This window comes from Quercus suber, unplaced genomic scaffold (genome assembly GCF_002906115.3).
Source record: "Quercus suber isolate HL8 unplaced genomic scaffold, Cork oak 2.0 scaffold_228, whole genome shotgun sequence".
Lineage (NCBI taxonomy): Eukaryota > Viridiplantae > Streptophyta > Magnoliopsida > Fagales > Fagaceae > Quercus > Quercus suber.
In genome coordinates this window covers 112,540-132,806 of record NW_027069686.1, presented here as the reverse complement: position 1 = coordinate 132,806, position 20,267 = coordinate 112,540, and the positions used below count along the sequence as shown (strand labels likewise).

The window sequence follows — 20,267 nt, the reverse complement described above, 5'->3', positions numbered from 1 at the left end:
GGATGTATGCACAATTCTCATCATTGTTCATTAGACATTTCGAAAATCCTATAAATTAATAATGTGGTTGATAAAACTTAGGTTCTACAAATCACGATATATCCTTCAAATCACGATATATCCTTCAAATCTATTGAGTAGAAGAAGTAACTTAAGTTGGCGTTTTTCACCTAGGGTGATCATAGTGGTACTCTACCTGTTAGATCGAGCATGAGGGAGCATTGTATCAGGGTAAATTGCCAAAAATAATAGAAAAACTCTCCAACTTTTAAAAGTATACATGCGATCCAAAGGAGGAATTGGACTTGGTAATCGGGAACGAACCAAACTTGATGCGATAGTTCATGAACCGAACCAAGTCCAGTCCAAGAGCAAAAGTTGATAAGATTAGGGGTAGGGCAAAAAGTGTAATCGAGATTCGAGAGTCGAGACGCAGCCCACTGTCCATGCTAAGTTGTAGAAGTAGAACAACGTCTCCATTGAGGATGCTATTGCAGCTTTCACCATTATTATATTGCGCTAACCCTAATTTACTGCTCTCTCCATCTCCAATTTCCAGATCCAGAACCTCACAGTCTCACCATCCCCTCTTCTTATTCTGCAACAATAACATTGATCCCTTCTCAAGCTCTCACACTCAGAGCAACATGACTGGCATTTCCAGATGCTTCTTCTCTGCGCCCATCATCGAACCCAATGATGACCCTGACCCTAACCCGGAGGGGGAGGATTCTCAATCCCTCGTCGTTGTCTCCTTCTACAAGTTTGCCGATTTTCCCGACCATGCCCATATGCGAAAACCCCTCAAGGACCTTTGTCAGCAACTGGTACTTTCTTCTCTCTCTCTCTAAAAGGATTGTCTTTCTTTCTTTGCTTTCAATGCAAAATCGATTGCTTGCAACTGACCCTTTCATTTTTTTCTGACTGCTGAGTCTGAGAATGAATTCTAACTAAACCCATTTGATTGTTAGGAGATAGCAATCTGATTTTATCATGCACTTATTAATTATTATTGATTTCCTTAGAATGTCTATCATTTGCTTTTTATTTTCAATAAGGAATCCATGCCCCCACAAACTCTACTACTTACTTTGGAATGGGATCAAGCCTCAATATGTTGAGTTGAGGTGAGCGTTATAAAGTTTGAAACTTTTGTATTGTTGGCTAACCAGTTAGTCATAATGTCCGGACTTAGAATGTGTTCTCTATTTATTTAGTGCTTAGAAATTCACAATGCTAGTGCCTATTGCTGGGCCTGCCAGTGCCAACATCATTTGCAATTTTGTTTTCCTTTCTTCCTGTATTGTATCGTATGCTATATGACTTGTCATCTTTACTTAGTCCAAGTTGTGCTTCTGACCTTGTGTACTTGTACCTCACCAAGCTGATGCTTTTCAGCGTGTTTCAGGTGGTATTATACTTGCACCTGAAGGAATCAATGGCAGCATTTGTGGGACGTGGGAATCAGTGGAGAGAGTTCTTGGATTCATCCAAAGTGATAACCGTCTAAAGGAGCTAAGACAAGTGGAATCACCTGTGAGTCCTGAGGATGAAGCTATCCATCATGGTCATGGACACTCTACCAGTTCTCCTCTTGCTGCAGGGGAAGATGCACCCTTCCGATGGGATCATGTGAGGGTCAAGTTGAAGAAAGAGGTATTTTTTTTTCCCTTAAAACTAAGCCTATGCATTTTCTTTCTCACTCGTTGTATAAATTTTAAGGCTCTCTCATTATCATGAACAGTATGAAGTACTTCAAGAACTTTATTTATAAGGTGATTTCTTATCATTGGTCTTTATCTTTTTTTGAAGCAGATTGTTACTCTTGGAATGCCTTCTGTATCACCTATCGAGAAGGTTGGAACATACGTGAATCCAAGGGATTGGAATGCTTTGATCAGTGACCCCGATACAGTGAGTGATCAAAACTTTATTACAGTTGTTTACCCTGTAATTGGTATGGGGATTACAAATAATGTTACTGTCATTTTCAACTTCTCTACAACTTTGACAAATACATGTTCTACTTATTATAGTTTTTGTGAGAACGGTTTATCCCAAAGCTTCTTCTTTTTTTATTGATAAGCTAAATAGCACCTGGCTGAATTAGGCCTCTAGCCTTAGAAAATTCATTGCTTTATGTTTTCTTGGTTGGATTGAAAAAAAAAAAAAAAAAAAAAAAAATAAAATTCATTGCTTTATGTTTTCTTGGTTGGATTGAAAAAAAAAAAAAAAAAAAAAAAATCTGATAAAGGTGTTACAAATCTCTGGTTGGTTCTTTTTTTTCCCCAGTCAGAAAACAGATGTAAGATTTGTTGGTTATCTGTTCTGAAACAAACATTTAAAAGGTTTGGAGTTGTCATTACCTTTGAGAAAGTCACAACAGAAATAGACACGGTTTTGGGTTAAGTTCTGTTATCTGTTATACACTTATACCCATCTGACAGCATCGAAGCAAGGTTTCTTGGGTAGAGGCATGCAATAATTATCATATTTCCTGTATTATTTGTGTAGTGTAGAAGCTCTAGAAACTTTTTTTGTTAAGTAACAGGTTTTATTGAGATATAGAGGCATGTAGAGAGTATACAATAGGTATACCCACGCTTAAACTCTAAAATTACAATGATCAATCAAATTTAATAAATTTTTAAAATAAAATAATCTTGATGTGGTTATCCAATCAAACAAGGATCTGAAAAACAGAAGTTTCAGATCTAAAATGTCCCTTTCACAACTCTCAAAGCTTCTAGTATTCAGTTCTCACCATATGCCAAATCGAACGATGAGGAATCACCTTCCAAATTTTTATTTTTCAATGTTGGCCAAAGTTGCCTTGCCAACAAGCTTGCAAATCAATTACCCCTTTAGGCATCACCCACTAGACCCCAAATAGGCTGAACCCCATAGTCCACAGGACAATGGAGGAGTAAATAATCAACTCCCCATTTCCTTTGTACATAAGACACCAATGTAGCACAACAATATTCCTTTTTCTTAAGTTGTTTATTGTTAAGATTCTCCCTAATGCTGCAGTCCACAAAAACGAAAGCGACTCGAGTACCTTTGGCTTTCAGATGCTCTTCAAGGGGAGATGTGAACTAAGGTACAATAGTAAGATTTGACCTCAAACCCCTTTTTTGCAAATGGGGTCCAACGAAGCTTATCATAATCGTGCTTTCTACTATCTATATTCCAAAATTTCTACAAAAATTTCAAGCACTGAAAGTCATTTTGATTTACGTTTAGGATTGAAATAAATGTTAAAATTAAAATAAGAAATGTAAACACTGTATGGACATACAGAGTGGTCACAATTGAAATTTGAAGCTTTCATTTTGTATTAACTTTGCATGTGTGAAGACTGGATCTGACTGTATTTAATTTACAGTAAGCAGGCATAGCGATAAGTGTTGGGACTTCCATTTGCATACATATTTTGGTTTTAATCTTGATTTTGTTGAACACATATTTAGGTGGTGATTGATGTGCGCAATGACTATGAAACCAGAATTGGGAAGTTCAAAGAAGCAGTTGACCCATGTACGACAGCATTCCGGGAATTTCCATCTTGGGTGGAGGATCAGTTCGAAGTTTCTGATACAGATGATGAGCATTCAAAGGGGAAAGAGATTGGGCCAAATGGAAGCACCAAAACACTAGAAGAGAATCCAGAGAGAAAAATGCCTCAAAGGGTTGCAATGTACTGCACAGGAGGAATAAGATGTGAAAAGGCTTCAAGTTATCTCCTCAGCAAAGGATTCAAAGAGGTGATTCTGTTTGGAAGATCTATTTTCTTCCAGATTTCTAATTATTTGTTTTATGAGTTATTATACAAGGGTAGATATCCTGTGGCCATGATGCCTTATCTGGTTATACATTTACTTCTGAACTTTGGAAACATATAGTAATTGTCAAGTTTCTATCATTTGAATGCATCACCAAAATGCAATGGATGAAATATGAAACCAACATGTTTCGTGTCTGTACTATCTCTAGTGCATTAGAGCTCTGGATGCAGGCCAAATCCAAATATTATTTGGGAAAAGTTAACGGATACCCTAATGGCATTGGTTTAAGAAATATTTTTAGAAACTTTTTATTAGAAAAGAAAAAAAATAACTAACTTTTTTTATAACTTTTTATATTTCCTATGAAAGTAGTATTAAAACTTTCTTAAAATGGGCCATGCCCTGAGGGCATCCGTTAACCTGGCACATGTTATTATGTGCTTTTGTTTTGACCCATCCACTTGTTATAAACCTTTATCTTTTCGTTTTTCACTTGCTTAGAAAAAGCTCATAATATCATTTGTTGGCAACTTGCCATCACTTTATTTCTTAGAGCAACATAAAACAACCATCTGATACTGCAGTTTTTATTTGACAATTTTACATATCTTCAACTATAATTCTTCCCAGGTTTATCATTTGGAAGGTGGGATTTTGAAATACCTTGAGGAAGTACCAAAATCAGAGAGCCTCTGGGAGGGTGAATGCTTTGTGTTTGATAAGCGGGTCTCAGTTGGGCATAGTTTGGTACCGGGAACTTTCAAGCTTTGCTATGGGTGCAAACAACCAGTGAGTGATGCTGACATGGAATCCCCTGAGTGGGAGTATGGAGTTTCTTGTCCATACTGTTACTCATTGAAATCTGATGAAGAGAAGGAGAGAGCAAGAGCTCGACAAAGGCAATTTGAGGCATGGGGCATCATAGGTGGCCCAGACAAGGGTCGTCGACCAACATCAAGTCAAGATGGTAATAGTATTGAGAGTTCAACTTCTACCCAGCTTTCTGATTCAGCTTAGCTAGTGCAGAAAATGCAGTTTGAGAGAATTTTGTGTTGGAAAAATTTTGGTTGTGTTAGAAAAAGTTTTTAAGAACAATGAATTAATGTTCTCATCTCTCTCTTGCATTCTGTCTAATTAGTTGTCTTTACTGTATGCATAGAGGGTTTTCCCCTTTTTTATTTCTTATGGTAAGTGAACTCATCCCATGATACTGTAATTACTATAACAACAGATTTTTGTGGGTTATAGAAAGCTCTTTGGATTGGCAATTGGTTAGGTGATTTTTTAGTGTAGATACAAATATAACATGCAGTGCAAGAAGGAAAATGTCATATCTGTTTAAGTGGGTTGAGTGAATTTATGCCTTTGCATCTGCTTTGTTCACATTTGGCAAGAGAAAATAGAGCTGCGGAGAAGTTAGGGACAACTTTTTTTCACAATATTATAAAGTGGTATAATGTGAGTGGTAAAACTTGACTTATGGATAAGTTAATATAAAAGTGATTGTCCACCATTCAAAGTTGTGTTTACCATATGAGGTCTAAGGATATAACAAAATTTCATAATATTATCACACACCCTTGTTTTTGAGTTGTGGTTGGTATGTCTATTGAGTTGGAGAAAAGTTTAGGGTATCACTTTTATCACAATTTCTAAAAAGCTTTAATCACAATTTTATAAAGTAGTCTAATGTGAGTGGCAAAAACACAACTGTGAGTGGTGGGTCAATGTAAAAGTGATTGTCTACTATTTACAATTATAGCGTTTATCATATGAGAAAATTTAGGGACGAGAAAAACTCACTACATTTTTATATAACCATTGATTTTTTTTTTTTTTTTTTTTTTAAGTTATGGTGGATATGTCCATTTCTCATCAACTTTTTAGTTTAGTTTTTGACTTGTGATGTTTATATATTTTTTTAAAACTCACCTTTTCTCACTTGAAACTTTTTTAACATATAAGTATAATTTAGTTTACTTCTAGTAAAAAAAAAAATAATAATAAGACAATTAATAAAAAGCCAAATAAGTTAATGCCAAATAAACACTTAATACGAAGCTTATGAATAAGTTTAAGCTTATTCACCAATAAAATGAATCAAAATTGAATATATAATCTCATTTATTGATAAGTTTTAGCTTGACTTGTGATTGAAATAAAATTAAATAAATTATAAGGATTGTTTAATAGCTACCCCCCCCCCCCCAAAAAAAAGGTCCATGAGTAGACTTTTGTAGAGGGTTTTTTTTTGTGTACTGTGCGTTGGGCTGGGCTGCCTCCTGCAGTAATGGGCTCGAGTATTCTGAGTAGGAGAGTTGAGACCGATCCAACTGTAACTCAATTTGGGTCGGCTTGTGCATAAACTAGACCTCATTTGCCAGGATTGTACTTATGACAGGTAGAGCTGTTTCAAATGAGTTATGGTAGGCAAATATAATAACAAAAAGAAAAAGAAAAAAAAGAGTACAATGACCTTTTTTTTAATGAAAAATGATCAAGTAATCTCTATTTATGACAATCACAGTGATAACAATGGCTTTTACAAAAGAAATAAAGGAGTAAGTGATAATATGAGTTAATCAAGAATAAATATCAAGTCAAGTTTAGTCTGTAGAGGCAAAGACCAAAGAGAAAGAACACCTCCTCTTAATGCAACTAATCTCCTAGGAAAGATCCTGCCGTAGGGATTAATAACTTTGAGGGAACTGGACCTAAATGATTAGTGCCCAAGGGAATCCTCCTTTCATTACTTTTCTCGAAGAGAGTAGGATTTCGAAGGGGAGAGAAAGAAATTGACCTATTGGTGCATGCCCATCGTATTATCTCTCTTTGTTTTCTGTTTTCTCTCTTATCTTTTTTCTTTCCCTTGTTTTTGCTTTCTTTCTATTTTACTTCATGATACTCCTTGTTTTTTTCGATCTGCCGTTCTAGGCATGGCAAGGGTCTTCTTATAGTGCCTGCCGTGACCAGGTTTTACCACTTTGCCCTTTAACTGCCTTTGTTTGGTCTGGGCGTACTTGCCGACCATCAAAGGGTTCGTCTGTGTGCCACTCACTCTCGCTAGACAAAGGTAAGTTTGTTTCATTCATTAGTCCACCGTGGCACCATTTCCTGCCACAGTGTAAATGCTTTCTCTCTCTTTCCCTCATGGCATGCACCTAACGGTTCCCCTCTCAATCTTGTCTTTTTTGGGTGGTCTATCATCCTAGCAAGACGTACCCCTCAAAAGAGGTTGGGCAAGAGCCGTAGAATAGGTCTTTTCCCCTCTCCCCACCACCAAACCATACCTCCCTTACCTCTTACCTCTGACCCATGACCCTACCATGTCCCATATTGGCTGGGTACAGGCTGGTGGCGCTTGGGCCTTGTGCGTGCTTCCTTTTCATGTATGTCTAAAATTTGCCTGTTGCTCATGCGTTTGCTGTGGTCTGGAGCTGCGTTTGTACAGTTTACCGCTCTTCTTTGTCCTTTTATGTGGACCGTTTTATAATTCACTGTTCCCCTTAGGGGCTGGACTTCATTTGATACTGGACTTCACATTTCTTCCAGCCTATTTCTTGATTGCCATCATGTCCTGTCATATTACTTTGTCATTCTTGCTGTATTGACTTGATCTTGCAGGGTCCTTTTTAGGCCTACCATGTGTTCTTTCCCATGACTTTGGGTTTTCTTACTTATGGGCTCCTGTGTTCCTTTTGTTTTCCCTTGGACATCTTTGGCCCATTTGCTTGCCTTGGACTTCCTCGGCCATTTTTCCTAACTTTGTGTTCCCATGAGCTTTTACTAACTTCATTGGGTTTCCCCGACCCAATTACCTTATTCTCATCTTTGGGGTTTGTGGGCTTGCCATTAATCCCCTACTGTTTTTGTTTATATTGCTTTAGGCCTGCCGCGGCCCATTCTTGCTTTTCCACATCGTATTCTGCCCATAGGTTTGTTATTCACTGTTTCTCTCTTTCCGGACTCTTTTGAGCTCATTTACTTTCTCAAGACCCATTTATTTATTTCATGGATCTGTGATCCATTATTTCTACTACTTGGACTTAATGGTTTTTATTTCCTATCCTTTTGCCAGTTTCTTTTCGGTCTATGTTGTTGGGTTTCTTTCTTTCTTTATGATTCTTCAAAAAAATGGAGTTGCCAATTTAATGTAGGGACCTTTTTTGTATACTGTGCGTTGGATTGGGAAAATTTATCAAGTTTATTATCATATCAAATTTATTTCTCAAATTTGTTTGATAATAAACTTGATATGAGTTTGGGAAATAAACAGATATCTTACAAAACTTTTAATTAATTATGAATTAGAATCACTTGTCTAACTCAAATGAGTTTGATAGTTTACGAGACTATTTGGGATACGCTTATTTTGTTGAAATTGAAAACTTTTTGTTGCAAGTACGATAGGTAAAGGTAAAAGTTAGTTGAAATAGTACAATAAGACCCATAAATAATATCAAAAAGTACAGTAAAACACATAAATAATAGCAAAAATAAGTTGAATAATAAAATAAATTGACAAAAATAATTTTTTCAAACACAAATTACATGTGTTTAATCTCAAACTTAAAAACTTAAGGCCCGTTTGGTATGTATATTTTAACGACAGTTTTTAGTTTTTTTTAAGAATATGTATATTTAAAGAACAGCTTGAGCTTTACTTAATTCGCTTTCGAACAAGATTGCACTTGTTATTGAACCGAAGTGTGGAATATTCTAAACTAACAAAACTCGGGTCCTATGCAACAAAAAGAGAGTTGAAAGGGTGACGTGGTGGGTCCAATGAAATGAATCCAACAGTTTCTCCGAACTTTCTCGTCCTCCAAAAAGAATCGAACGGTGTAGAATTTATGAGATGAGATCCATAAGACATTGATTTGACTTATTTCTTATTATATGAAAGGTGAGAGACAAAGATAGTTGGATTGAATAGAAATCAAATAGGGAATTTATTAGGCTTTTGCAAATCTAAAGAAAAGAGAAGAGAAGAGATGGCAGCAGGAGTGTTCAAGTTCCTGAGTCCTAGGGCTCGTCCCCAGCCGATTGACATCCAAGCCGCCGCCTTGTGGGGCGTCGCTGCCGTTACCACCGCTCTTTGGATCGTCCAGGTTCCTTTTTTTGGTTAAAATTTATATATTTTACCTTTTATTATTTTGATGATTTAGAGCTGAAAACTGTTGTGGCGAGGCGAAGGAATTTTGGTGCTACTGCTACTTGCTTTGCTAGCCTATGCCTATCTGATCATTTTGTATTTTCTGCCTTTTCTCACCATTATTGCTTCACCTTCAATTTCTGTGATTATTCGTGGAAAATAATCGATGGGTTTCATTATATATTTCTATGTTGTATATGCATATTCCTTGAATTCTTTTCCAAGGTGTTATTTCCTTCGATTTAGTTAACCTTATTTCACTCGTAAAAAACACACCTCTAATGTTGTTGTTGGTTTCTTTTGTCCCCCTTGCCTTTAGTTATTGGTATGCTCAGTTTTGGAGTTCATAATATATACACACGGACACATATCAAATTTCTTTGGCGCTCCGAGCATGGGCTTATTTTTCTGAGGGTTGGGTTGGTCACATGTATATGGATGCTACCATCTCACCCGTATTGTGTATTTAAAAGGATTTATTTGATGTGATATGTTGATAAGTACTAGCTTATTGTTGCTTATAAACTTGTTTGCATTTCTAGATTCTATCTATGCTAAGATGAAGAAGTGGAAATATCATCAAAGAAGAATAAGAAGAGAACGTGTTTGCTTCTTTCATAAGTAGAAAAGAACTTGTTTGTTACAAGATTGATAGTGCTGAATGCTGATGCTAAAATAGTTGGGACTAAGATTGCGTAAAGAGAGTTTGTTAGACACAATTCCATAGCTGCTTAACATTTTTTGTTTTGTTTAATTTGATAGTTGGGGGAGGGGGATTAACATATAGAGGATTTGAATAATTTTTATCTTTATTTAAAAAAAAAAAAAAAAAAACTTCCATTGAATTATCTAAGCATTGTCTGCTACAGTTGATTCTGTGTTTTCTAAGTATTAATGCCACTTCTTTCTGAAATATTTCACAGCCGTTTGATTGGTTGAAGAAGACCTTTTTGGAGAAACCAGCGCCTGAAGAGAAGTGAACAAAGATGTCAAAATTCTGGTAGAACTTTCTGATAGTCTTATGATGGGTTGATGAGGAAAGAATAGGGGAAGTTGAAAATATTTGATCTGAATAATGTAATTTGACTTTCTAGTCTATTGTTGGTTTCATGTTGAGGTTTTTCTTTCCCTTGATTCTTGGAATCATATGATAAATTCTGGCTCATAAATTTAGCGTTGCTCTCTCTCTCTCTCTCATTTTTAGCTCTGCTCTGCACTTGTGGACATTCAATGCGTACTTGTTTGATAGTTCTCTAGTTTTATAATATACCAAACTCAATCTCAAACTGTTCAATGCATACTTGTTTGATAGTTCTCGACTTATATAATACAAAATCAATCTCAAACTGTTCAATACTGGTGAGACTCTAGACATGGCAAAACGGGTCAGAATTTTTTGATCCAACCCGACCCGAAAAATACCCGACCTGAACCCGATTTTTTTTACCCGAAGCAAAAACGGGTTGACCCGTGACCCAACCCGTGTTTTTTGCGGGTCAACTCGACCCGCGACCCATCTCGAACCCGAACCATTTTTTAAAAACTTTTTTTTTTGGGGTAAAAAAATAGTAAAATTAAGATAATATTGGTTTAATTGTTTTTTTTTTTTTTTGAGAAAGATATTGGTTTAATTGTTTATTGTGTACTTTAAGGAAACAATTGATACATTTACATAATTATATGCAAATTAATTGAAAGATTAATGGTTGAACATTCTGTAACGAGTAAATATTTTTAGATATCAAATAGCAAAGTACATGCCAAGATAATCTGGTTACAATAGAGTTAAAAACATAGATTTAAAATTGTAGACATGCAAGAAATATTCATAAGTGTGAAAATAGTGAAGCTAAAGTATCAAATTAGCATAAATTATGAATACTTAGACCTATTTTTTAATAATTTATGTCTAAAATAAACGGCTTTTCAAAATAAATTATGATATTTCCTAGAGTGTGTGTTGTTTAACAATAATATGATATTCATAAAAGAGACCACGTATAAATAAGTAAGCAATCAAATTTTAAAGTATATCTCAAATTAAAATAGAGTGTCAACCACAACTGATAATAGATTATAAAATTAAATTTCAAGATTGTAAATTTCTTATATATTTTTATTCTTTATCAAATGAGTTATCCAATAAGTCATTTGTAATTTTGTTTTATATTTGGAATGTTGATATTGTATAGAAATAAAATTTGTGTATTTGTTTTACTTATCTTTGTGTTATTTTGTTTTAGATTGTAATGTTAGGATTTGTATAATTTTAAAATTGTTGAATAAGTATTAAAAAGTTTAACTGAGTTCATTCTTGATATATGTGGTGAATTCAAAATAATGCATTTTACATTAAGTAATTTGTTGCATAACTTTTCAAATGACAGATACATGTTGTTTTCTATATAAAAATAAAAAATAAAAAAAATTCATGTGAAAAATACGGGTCAACCTGACCCGACCCGCAACACAATTGACCCGAACCCGATTTTGACCTGCTTAAAATGACCCGTTTTGACCCGTGACGCATTTGACCCGTGATCCGATTAACCCGACCCGACCCGCCTATTTTGCCATGTCTATGAGACTCCTAGAGTGCTGTCTGACAGGTACCTAGCTGACCAGAGGTCCAGAACGTTCCAGTTACTTCCTGAATTTATGATTTTTTTCGAACATTCAATGTTTCATGCCTGTTTTTGTTTATTTCTTCCCCATGTTGCCAGTTGCGTACGATAGGAAGACTCCACAATGCACAGATCTATTCTCATTTAGTTTTTGCTTATTTGAAGGCAGTCTATCCATGCCCTTTAATAATTTTTGTACGACGACGATCCCAGGCCTTTTACCCATGAATATCATGTCTTTAGTCCACTGGAAGTAGGAGTATTTCACCAACCAAAAATAACAAAGAAAAAAAGGGGGGGAAAAGGGACTCAGGTAAATCATGAATAACAAAAACAAATGATTTTGTTTTTTGGGTAGAAAATGAACGCAACTTAACAGGTTTTGCCTTTTCGGTGGCCTGTGGTGTTTGGTAGAGCGGAGGTAGAGCCGGCGAGGTTTGGACTGTGGTAAATGGTAAGTGGTGCTAGGCGGTTTGCTTGTCATTGTTTGGTGTGTGGATGATATCATGGTACGTACCAAAAAGGAAAGGAAAAAAAAATGTCAATATAGAGTAGAGAAAATCTAGTACCACACCTTATCTCACAATTTCTTTGCTATAATTATGATGTGACAGAGTATGAAATGATAAATTCATGTCTAAGTGATAGGTATTACTCATAGTCTGTTACATAAGAGTTATCATAAAAAGTTGTGAAATAGTATATGATACTAGAACTACTCTATATGGAAGGAAAATTTCTCTACAATACCACGCTCATTTGCCTCAACAACTGTCCTATGTGGTAGATTGAGTGGTGGAGAAAAAATGACTAGTTCATATGATAGATAATCAATCATAGTCTCTTACATGGTACGATTGTGGCAAATTCTGTGTTTTTCTAGGATGAAAGCAAATTATCTATTTTGGATGTCCAAAATCATTGTATGCTTTATTTTATTTATGCTCCATTTGTTTCAACATTAAAATTTTCAAGAAAATTAATCATTTTTCTAAAAGTATTTTTTAGAAAATTATCTCATTTTCTTATGTTTAGTAGCAATCTTATAATAACTCAAAAAATTATCTCTTAACCTTCCTTAATTAGCATGGCATGAGATAGAATTGTTTTTTAGATAATTTTAGTGGAAAACAATTCTATCTCATGTTAAGATAAATAAGAGAAGTTCAAAAATAGCTGTCATTTGACCATTTTTTTTCTTATACTACCAAACATAGGAAAACACAACAAAATTATTTTCACATAATATTTCTGCTAAAACAAATGGATTTGTAATGTAATTTTTAGGATAAAAAGTTTCTCTTTTAGTGGAGACATGATTCAATTCAAGTTCTTTATTTGATGGCATGAGACTGCTAATTTACTTGTGGATAGATAAAACATGAATGTATATTTAATAATAGTTAAATATACTATTATTGGTCCGTAGAGTTTAACCAACTATTTTTGCTTTTAATTTATGAGATGATCCGACCAAACCAAAAAAAAAGAAAGTTATATCATCACTTTATTAAATATACTAGCGACTAAAAGAGACCATTTTTAAGTTGTTCTTTTGTTTTGTTTTATTTAAAAAAAAAGGGTTTGTTTGAAGCTAAAATTGATCACTTTGAGTTAGGAATCAAAATCAATCACATTAAATTGTTAGGCTCTAAAAGTAATCACTTTTAAGTATTTTAGGGACTAAAAATAATTACTTTAAGTTTGTTAGGAATTTCCAAATTACAAATGATTACTTTAAATATCACAGATTAAAATAAAATAATTTTAATTTTAATTCCTTGTGCATTTATTCTTAGGAATCAGCAATGTTTTGGATTATGGAGTATTTTAGTGAAAAACTGAAAAAAAAAAAATTGGATTTATGATAGTGTGAAAATTGTATTTTGAAGACAAGATGTTATATTCAAAGTTTCATTTTTATATTTAATGATGTATTGTAAATATGATTTAATCATTATGGAAAATGAATAATGTTAAAATTACTATTATTTCGACTTCAAATTTTTTTAAAAAGTCTGAGATAAGGAGAATGTCAATAGTGCCACGCAAATGACATTAATATTATGAATAATGATATAAACACTACAAATTTTATCATATCAAGCTTACAAAATGATGTATTACTAATTATAAAAATATAATTCAAATATTCAGTTATAAGGTAGTTAAATTCCACGAATCACATTAAGTGTCACATTAATTTTTAGGTTTTATATAATAAAACTTGTAGTATTTTTAATACTTTTTAATATTATATATATACACACATGTGTGTTTGTAAAAGTTGACATATAATTTAGTAAAAGAGCATGCAGTAAAATTATGAAATACGGAGTTTAATCTCTTATCTAGAAAGAGAAACAAAAAAGAATTAGATAGGAATAATAAAAAGTGGAGTAATTTCTATCTCAAAAAAAAAAAAAAAAGAAGGTAATTTCAGACAACACAGTGTGTAGTACAACAAAGGTAGGCAGTGGCACGTGGCACAGAGACTTAGAAAGAGAGCAACCAAAAAAAGGCAGGCCTACAAGTAAAGAGGAGTTGTAGTAGGACTAGGACTAGGACTAGGAGCAGGAAAGGAAGACCATTTCCAAAGTCATCCAAGCACACAAAACAAAAACCCCAAAAGTATTAATAGAATCAATCTGATCCCCTGAGCTAAATCTAACATCTATTACACGTGTCTCAAATTCAACCCTTGGATCTGATTACTCTCATACTATCGCTCCTTAAATACCAGATAAGACCCCATCCTCAGATTTCTTTCCTTCTTTTTTTCTCCCTTTTTGGTCCTATTTCGCATTACACAAACAAAGGCTAGGGATTAGGGATTAGGGATTTCTCTCTCTCTCTTCTTTTTGGGTTTCTGAGAAATCATCAGAGAACTGGCGAAATTCCTCCCCTTTCCGATACCTGATCTAGGTATGTTTATTTCACAATTCTTCTCAAAAAATTTTTTTTTTCTAATTTTTGTTTTTCTGATTATTTGAATCTCTCTTTGATTATTAAATTTTAAATTAGGAATAGCGAAATATAAGTGCAATGGAGAAAGAACTGGTGGAATTTTTCGAAGCGGCGAAAAAAGCAGCGGACGCAGCTGCATCCGAATCGGCGGACGGAGGAGCAGAGGAAAGTCGGTGCCTTGATGCCTTGCAGCAGCTCAAGAATTTTCCTGTCACTTATCAACTTCTTGTATCCACCCAGGTACTTTTTTTCCCCTACTATATTATATATACATTGTTTCTTTAATTTTTTTTTATAGGTTGTTACAAATTATTTGCAAAACCAATGGAATTTGGGATTTAGGGTTTTTTTTTTTTTTGGTTTTATGGGTTCCAGTGAATCTAGAAGCTTTAGTTGAGTAATAAGGCGTTCAGTTTGATGAATGTAATTGTTGAAATTTTGAGCTTTGGATTTTGTGATTTTGTGACATATCATTGCTAAACTTTACTATTTAATCCATTGTTCAACACATATCACCCAAAAAAAAAAACTATAATTTTCATATTCTAAGATGCTTTTGGAGGATTGTGTTGTTACAAATAGTTTCTAAAACCAATGGGATTTTGGATCCTAGCCAACCCCAAAAAACTTGGGACCAAGGCATGCTTCTTCTTGATATGGGTCCTGTGAATCTTAAATCTATAAGCTTTAATTTACTATAGCGTTTTGTTGTTGTTGTTGTTGTTGAACGTAGTGTTAAAAGTTGGAGCTTTGGAATTTTTCATATAGAAAATCTTGGTGGTAGTTGTGAAATTATAGTTGAAACCAATGCACAAAGCTTCCACTTTTGCAGGGTCTAGATGAGGTGATTGGTAGTTGTGTAATTATAAGAACATAAAATTTAATTGATTGTTGAACAAAACAAAAAGTGTGAAAGATCAAATGTTGCTCTGTCTTTTGATTCATGATTTATTGACAATGTGCCTACGTTAGGTACACATTAAAATGCTTAATGCTGTGTTTTTTTAATTTTAATTTCAATGAAACTGAATGAGTCAACATGCAATAATCATTTTTGAGTGTGTAAAAAGTTGTAACACAAGTGATTGGAAAGGTGCTTTTCTGTTTTCGAAGAACTCCATAAGAAAATTTTGATGTTTGCTTATTCTTTTATCAATTTTGTTATCCACACAATTAATGATCATTCAATGAGCATTTGAACAATTTTTAATTTAGATGTTTATCTTCTATGTTAGGTACACATTAAAATGCTTAATGCTGTGTATTTTTATTTTTATTTAAATTACACTGTATGAGCCAACATGCAATAACTATATTTGAGTGCGTAAAATACTGTAACACAAGTGATTGGAAAGGCACTTTTATGTTATCAAAGAACTCCATAATGAAATTTTGATGTTCGTATATTCTTTTATCAATTTTGTTATCCACATAATTAGTGATCATTCATTGAGCATTTGAACAATTTTTAATTTAGATGTTCTTCTTCCTACATCACATGTTTATGAACTGCCTATGGATTTTTACTTTGGTCTCCATATGCTTGATACATGTCCCTTAACCAACTAGTGTTGATTATAAACTTGGATGGTACTCCAATGGCTCTAAATATTAAAAATATCTAGGCAAGGGCCATTGTTATATTTAAATTTTGGTCAAGTGGTGGCATTGGTGTTGGAAGTGCACTTAATGCACAAGGCACTAGGCCTTTAGCGCATTTTGCCTCTAAAGCGAAGCGCATTTTCAAAAAGTTCACCTAAGATGTGATTTTTCGGAATTTCAATAAGCATGAAACATGCCTTTTGAGCTTTTATTTTTTCAAAAACTAAATTAGTTATTAAATGTGACCCTGAAATCTTAACAGTATGATATATGCCTTGATTTCTTATACAAAGATCAATATTGTGGTATGCTATAATACCACATAAGCTCACCCCTCAACACCACATTACAAATTCTAGAAGACAATATCCATGGGGGAACACTCAATCTCACCACTACACAGCAAGACAATCGAGCCAAAGACAAAGCCCCCTTTTTCTGAATTGCTGCTTAACTCTCTCTCCTCTCTTTAGTTTTATGTTCTCTGACCAAATTTCTGCCTAACTGTCTCTCCTATACTTGACCCAACATCTAGTTCCTTTTTTTGGTTCTTGGTATAACCCTCTTCCTTTTTTTTTTTTTTTTTTTTTTTTTTTTTTTTTTTTTTTTTTTTTTTTTTTTTCCCCCCTCCCCCCTCTTGATCTTTTTAATTTATCTTGAAATTCATATCCCTTCTTTTTTCTTTGTTTAAAAGGTTCACTTGTGCCCTAGAGGAAGTATGATTTATGTCGTGGCAATCAATTATCATGGTTATGTAAATTTTGCAAAACATGAGAATTATATAAATTGTTATATTTCCATTTTATATGATTAGTTAATCACTTGATTGTCATATTGTCCATTATAATTGTTCTCCAATTTCTTACATCAAATTTTAAGAATGTGTTCTTTACTTCAATCAGGCACATGCTTGCGCTTTGTGCCTAGACTCCTGGAGGCCTTTGTGCTTCATGCTTTTACCAACACTAGGTGACACTCAATCTACATCAATGTGTCTCTGTGTATATGTGTGTGTGTATATATATATATATATATGCCTTTTTGCCTCTTTTTTTTCTTTGTTTGGTTTGAGAGGCATTTGGGATCTGGTCCACAAGGTGGATCCTGAAGCAAGAGCTATTTGGTCAGTTTAACTATGATTTCCACTTAAAAGAAAAAATAAATTTAAAAATTTTCTGGGTAAGTTCTGCATTCAGAATTTTGTGGTTTCTTATATGGGCCAGAATAAAAACTGCTAGAAAGTAGAAACTATAAGCATTGATAATTAAATTTATTACTATCACTTAATTTCCTTTATCAAAGAGATCCCACATCTGTTTCATTTATTCTACTAATTTGCATTGGGTTCTTTTCATTTTGTTTCATGCAAACAAAATTTCAAAACACAGGTACAGAATCACATCTTCCTGTATTTTCTAGTATCTCTTTTTAACCAAACAGTATTCAATTTCCTTAAGAGAATGATGTTTTGCTTCTTCTTCCTTTATCTCTTCTCATGAATTATATTATTTGCTGCAATTATTCTTAATCAGTCCTTTCTCTGCCCTGGTGAAGCCCATGTCCATATTTGCAATTAAGTCCCATTGTAGATTTTGGTTGAAGCAGTCCTGTTTTCTATTTGGAACATCTTTTGATTTCTGACATTTTCTCTCCCCAGATATGCCACATATGGCAAAAAATCAATTGCATTCCAGTTGTCAATGCAGTGATATCATTTGAAATGTTCCTTCCAGATGGGGAAGAATTTGGGGGGTGTTTGGAATTTAGCTCCGTTGTGTTCGATGTGGTGCATTTGGAGAGAATGCAACTGGCGGAATTTTGAAGACTTATATAGATCCGATGACTAGTTGCTTGCTCTTTTTTCTAGTTCCCTTTTTGATTGGTCTAAGGCTTGGCGACTCACATCTAGTGAATCTCTCCCTTTGTTCCTTAGCTCTCTTTTTCTCTGTAATTAGTTTTTTTCCTTTTTTTTTGCTTTTCTCTCTCTTTTTTTGTAATCTTCGATATGCTTTGTGCTTCTTTGCATAAAGTATTTTTTCGAATATACATCTTTCTTACTTAACAAAAAAAAACCACCCTTTTTAAGTTTGTCCTAGGAGTTTTGTGATTTATTGGATTGCTGAAAGAGATGTTTTGGACAGCATTGCAGCATTGACATTTGGCTTGCAATTCCTTTGTGTGCCTTATGTGTTGTATTTGAAAAGAAAGAAATGCTCTTAGCTTTGAAACATGTGAGAGTTTTGTTTTGGATCTGAAGCTTGTTTCTGTGCTTCCTATATGATTGGGCGGTTACCACTAATTGCTTGCTTTTCTTTTTCCTATTTGTTGGAATTAATTGATCTTCTAAATTTTAGATGCTAGTTTTACATTTTAAGGTGTTTCTCTTGTATACATCCTGTGTTTTAGGGTTGCAGCTTTTGCTCTTTTTTAATAATATTACTTATAAAAAGAAAATCAAAATATTTTTTAAATGAGAAAAACATTTGATGATTGTAGGAGAAAATTTTTGTTCTTTGCATAAATCTATGCTTGTTTATGCTGCAGTGCAGTAATGCCTTTGGTTTAATTATATGCAAAATTGGATTTGAAATTGGTTGTCTTTCATATGTAAATCAGGTTGGAAAGCGTCTTCGACATCTCACAAAGCATCCTAGGAAGAAAATCCAATCATTTGCTTCTGAACTGATGGAGATATGGAAGGATATAGTTATAAAGGAAACAAACAGAAACAGAAAAAATGAAAGCTTGGATGTTAAGGATTCTGTCAAAGTTGAGTCTGTAAGTGCAGGGACTCCCAAGGCTGAGAAGGATCAGAAGCCCTTTTCTGTGAAGGTTGAGAAAGTTTCGAAGGCTGAAAGCATCAAGGTTGAGAAAATTGATCGAAATGGTACACCAAGCTCGGAGAAAGTTTCAATGTCAGTTGGTGTCAAAAGAGAGAGAAAGGTTCAAAGTGTAGATGTTGTCAAGATTGAGAAAACTGATTCAGCTGAAAAAGTTAAGTTTGAACAGAGAACCAAAGAAGAAAAGCAAGCTTTTGGAGTGAAGAAACAATCACTAGTCCCTAGTGCTCCCAAAGCTGACATCAATGGTTAAATCTAATGATTCTGTCCGGGACAAAGTACGAGAAAGTCTTTGCCAAGCTTTCTCTAAAGTTTCTGATGAGGCTGATGAGGATGTTAAGGAAGAAGTGAATGCATGCGACCCTATTAGGGTTGCTGTTTCTATAGAGTCTCTTCTGTTTGAGAAGTGGGGAGGTTCACTAGGGGCTCAAAAGGCCAAGTATAGATCCTTAATGTTCAATCTTAGGGATGGTAACAACCCAGATTTTCGGAGAAGGGTACTTCTTGGACATATCAAACCAGAGAGGCTTATCAACATGAACACAGCAGAAATGGCAAGTGATAAGAGGCAAAATGAGAATAAAAAGATTGAAGAGAAAGCATTATTTGACTGTGAGCGTGGAGGGCAACCCAAAGCAACAACTGATCAATTTAAGTGTGGTAGATGTGGGCAACGCAAATGCACCTACTACCAAATGCAGACACGGAGTGCTGATGAACCCATGACAACATATGTAACATGTGTAAACTGCAATAACCATTGGAAATTCTGTTAGTGTTGGGTAGCCATTCTTTATTGGATAGCCATCATGAGAGAATTTATGTAACTGCTCGTGTCATGGTGTTTATGTTTCAGCACCTAGTGTTAGTCAAGAGTCTGAAATTTCAGTGAAGAACCTTTATTTGTAGAATTAAAATTTTATTTTATTTTTATTGATGTTATTGTAGGCGATTTAGATTTTACTTTGTTTGGATGCTGAAAGTTTTATTGGAGTAATATGGTAAACATCATTTCATGTTTTGTTACTTGTTTGGATGATTGGCTATGATTATGGTAGAACTCTGCGGTGGTGGCTAGTCTCTTTCAGGTCAATACAATGCTTTTATTGATATAGTTGCACTTTTGTGGGGGGGTGGTGGTGGGGTGGGGGAAATGCTCGCGTCTGATTTTATTTCTGTGATTAGAGATGACTACTCAAGATGTACTTATTAATCAATCAATCTTTTTGCATGCATTGGGAAGTTTGCTGTTACACACTGATTGGAGATTGGGTAAAACAATAGATAAGAT

General features: G+C 34.3%; 2 protein-coding genes and 1 long non-coding RNA gene across 3 annotated transcripts; all 3 read left to right on the top strand.

Annotated features, from left to right (window-relative positions):
- Positions 1-243: 243 nt before the first annotated feature.
- LOC112025015 (rhodanese-like domain-containing protein 7) lies at positions 244-5,056 on the top strand. Its single transcript, XM_024057669.2, has 5 exons — positions 244-827; positions 1,399-1,656; positions 1,816-1,914; positions 3,474-3,767; positions 4,419-5,056. The coding sequence occupies exons 1-5, from the start codon at positions 345-347 to the stop codon at positions 4,803-4,805; spliced, it is 1,521 nt and encodes a 506-aa protein (XP_023913437.2). The 5' UTR covers positions 244-344; the 3' UTR covers positions 4,806-5,056.
- A 3,421-nt stretch (positions 5,057-8,477) lies between these two features.
- LOC112025041 (uncharacterized) lies at positions 8,478-10,140 on the top strand. Its single transcript, XR_002884215.2, has 2 exons — positions 8,478-8,899; positions 9,867-10,140. It is a non-coding gene; the product is annotated as an uncharacterized LOC112025041 (long non-coding RNA).
- Positions 10,141-14,329: 4,189 nt separating this feature from the next.
- Positions 14,330-19,997, top strand: LOC112025035 (transcription elongation factor TFIIS). The gene is given in 4 exon segments (XM_024057687.2): positions 14,330-14,492; positions 14,592-14,774; positions 18,753-19,205; positions 19,207-19,997. Coding segments are annotated over 3 exon segments (1,161 nt in total). The 5' UTR covers positions 14,330-14,492; positions 14,592-14,612; the 3' UTR covers positions 19,753-19,997.
- The last annotated feature ends 270 nt before the right edge of the window (positions 19,998-20,267 follow it).

What these genes read in the sequence shown, in the direction of transcription:
- LOC112025015 (XM_024057669.2), top strand. Translation starts at nt 345, where the DNA reads ATGAACCGAACCAAGTCCAGTCCAAGAGCAAAAGTTGATAAGATTAGG. An exon ending in TGATCAGTGACCCCGATACA is followed by an intron (nt 1,915 to 3,473) that starts GTGAGTGATCAA and finishes ACACATATTTAG; the next exon opens with GTGGTGATTGATGTGCGCAA. An exon ending in TCAGCAAAGGATTCAAAGAG is followed by an intron (nt 3,768 to 4,418) that starts GTGATTCTGTTT and finishes AATTCTTCCCAG; the next exon opens with GTTTATCATTTGGAAGGTGG.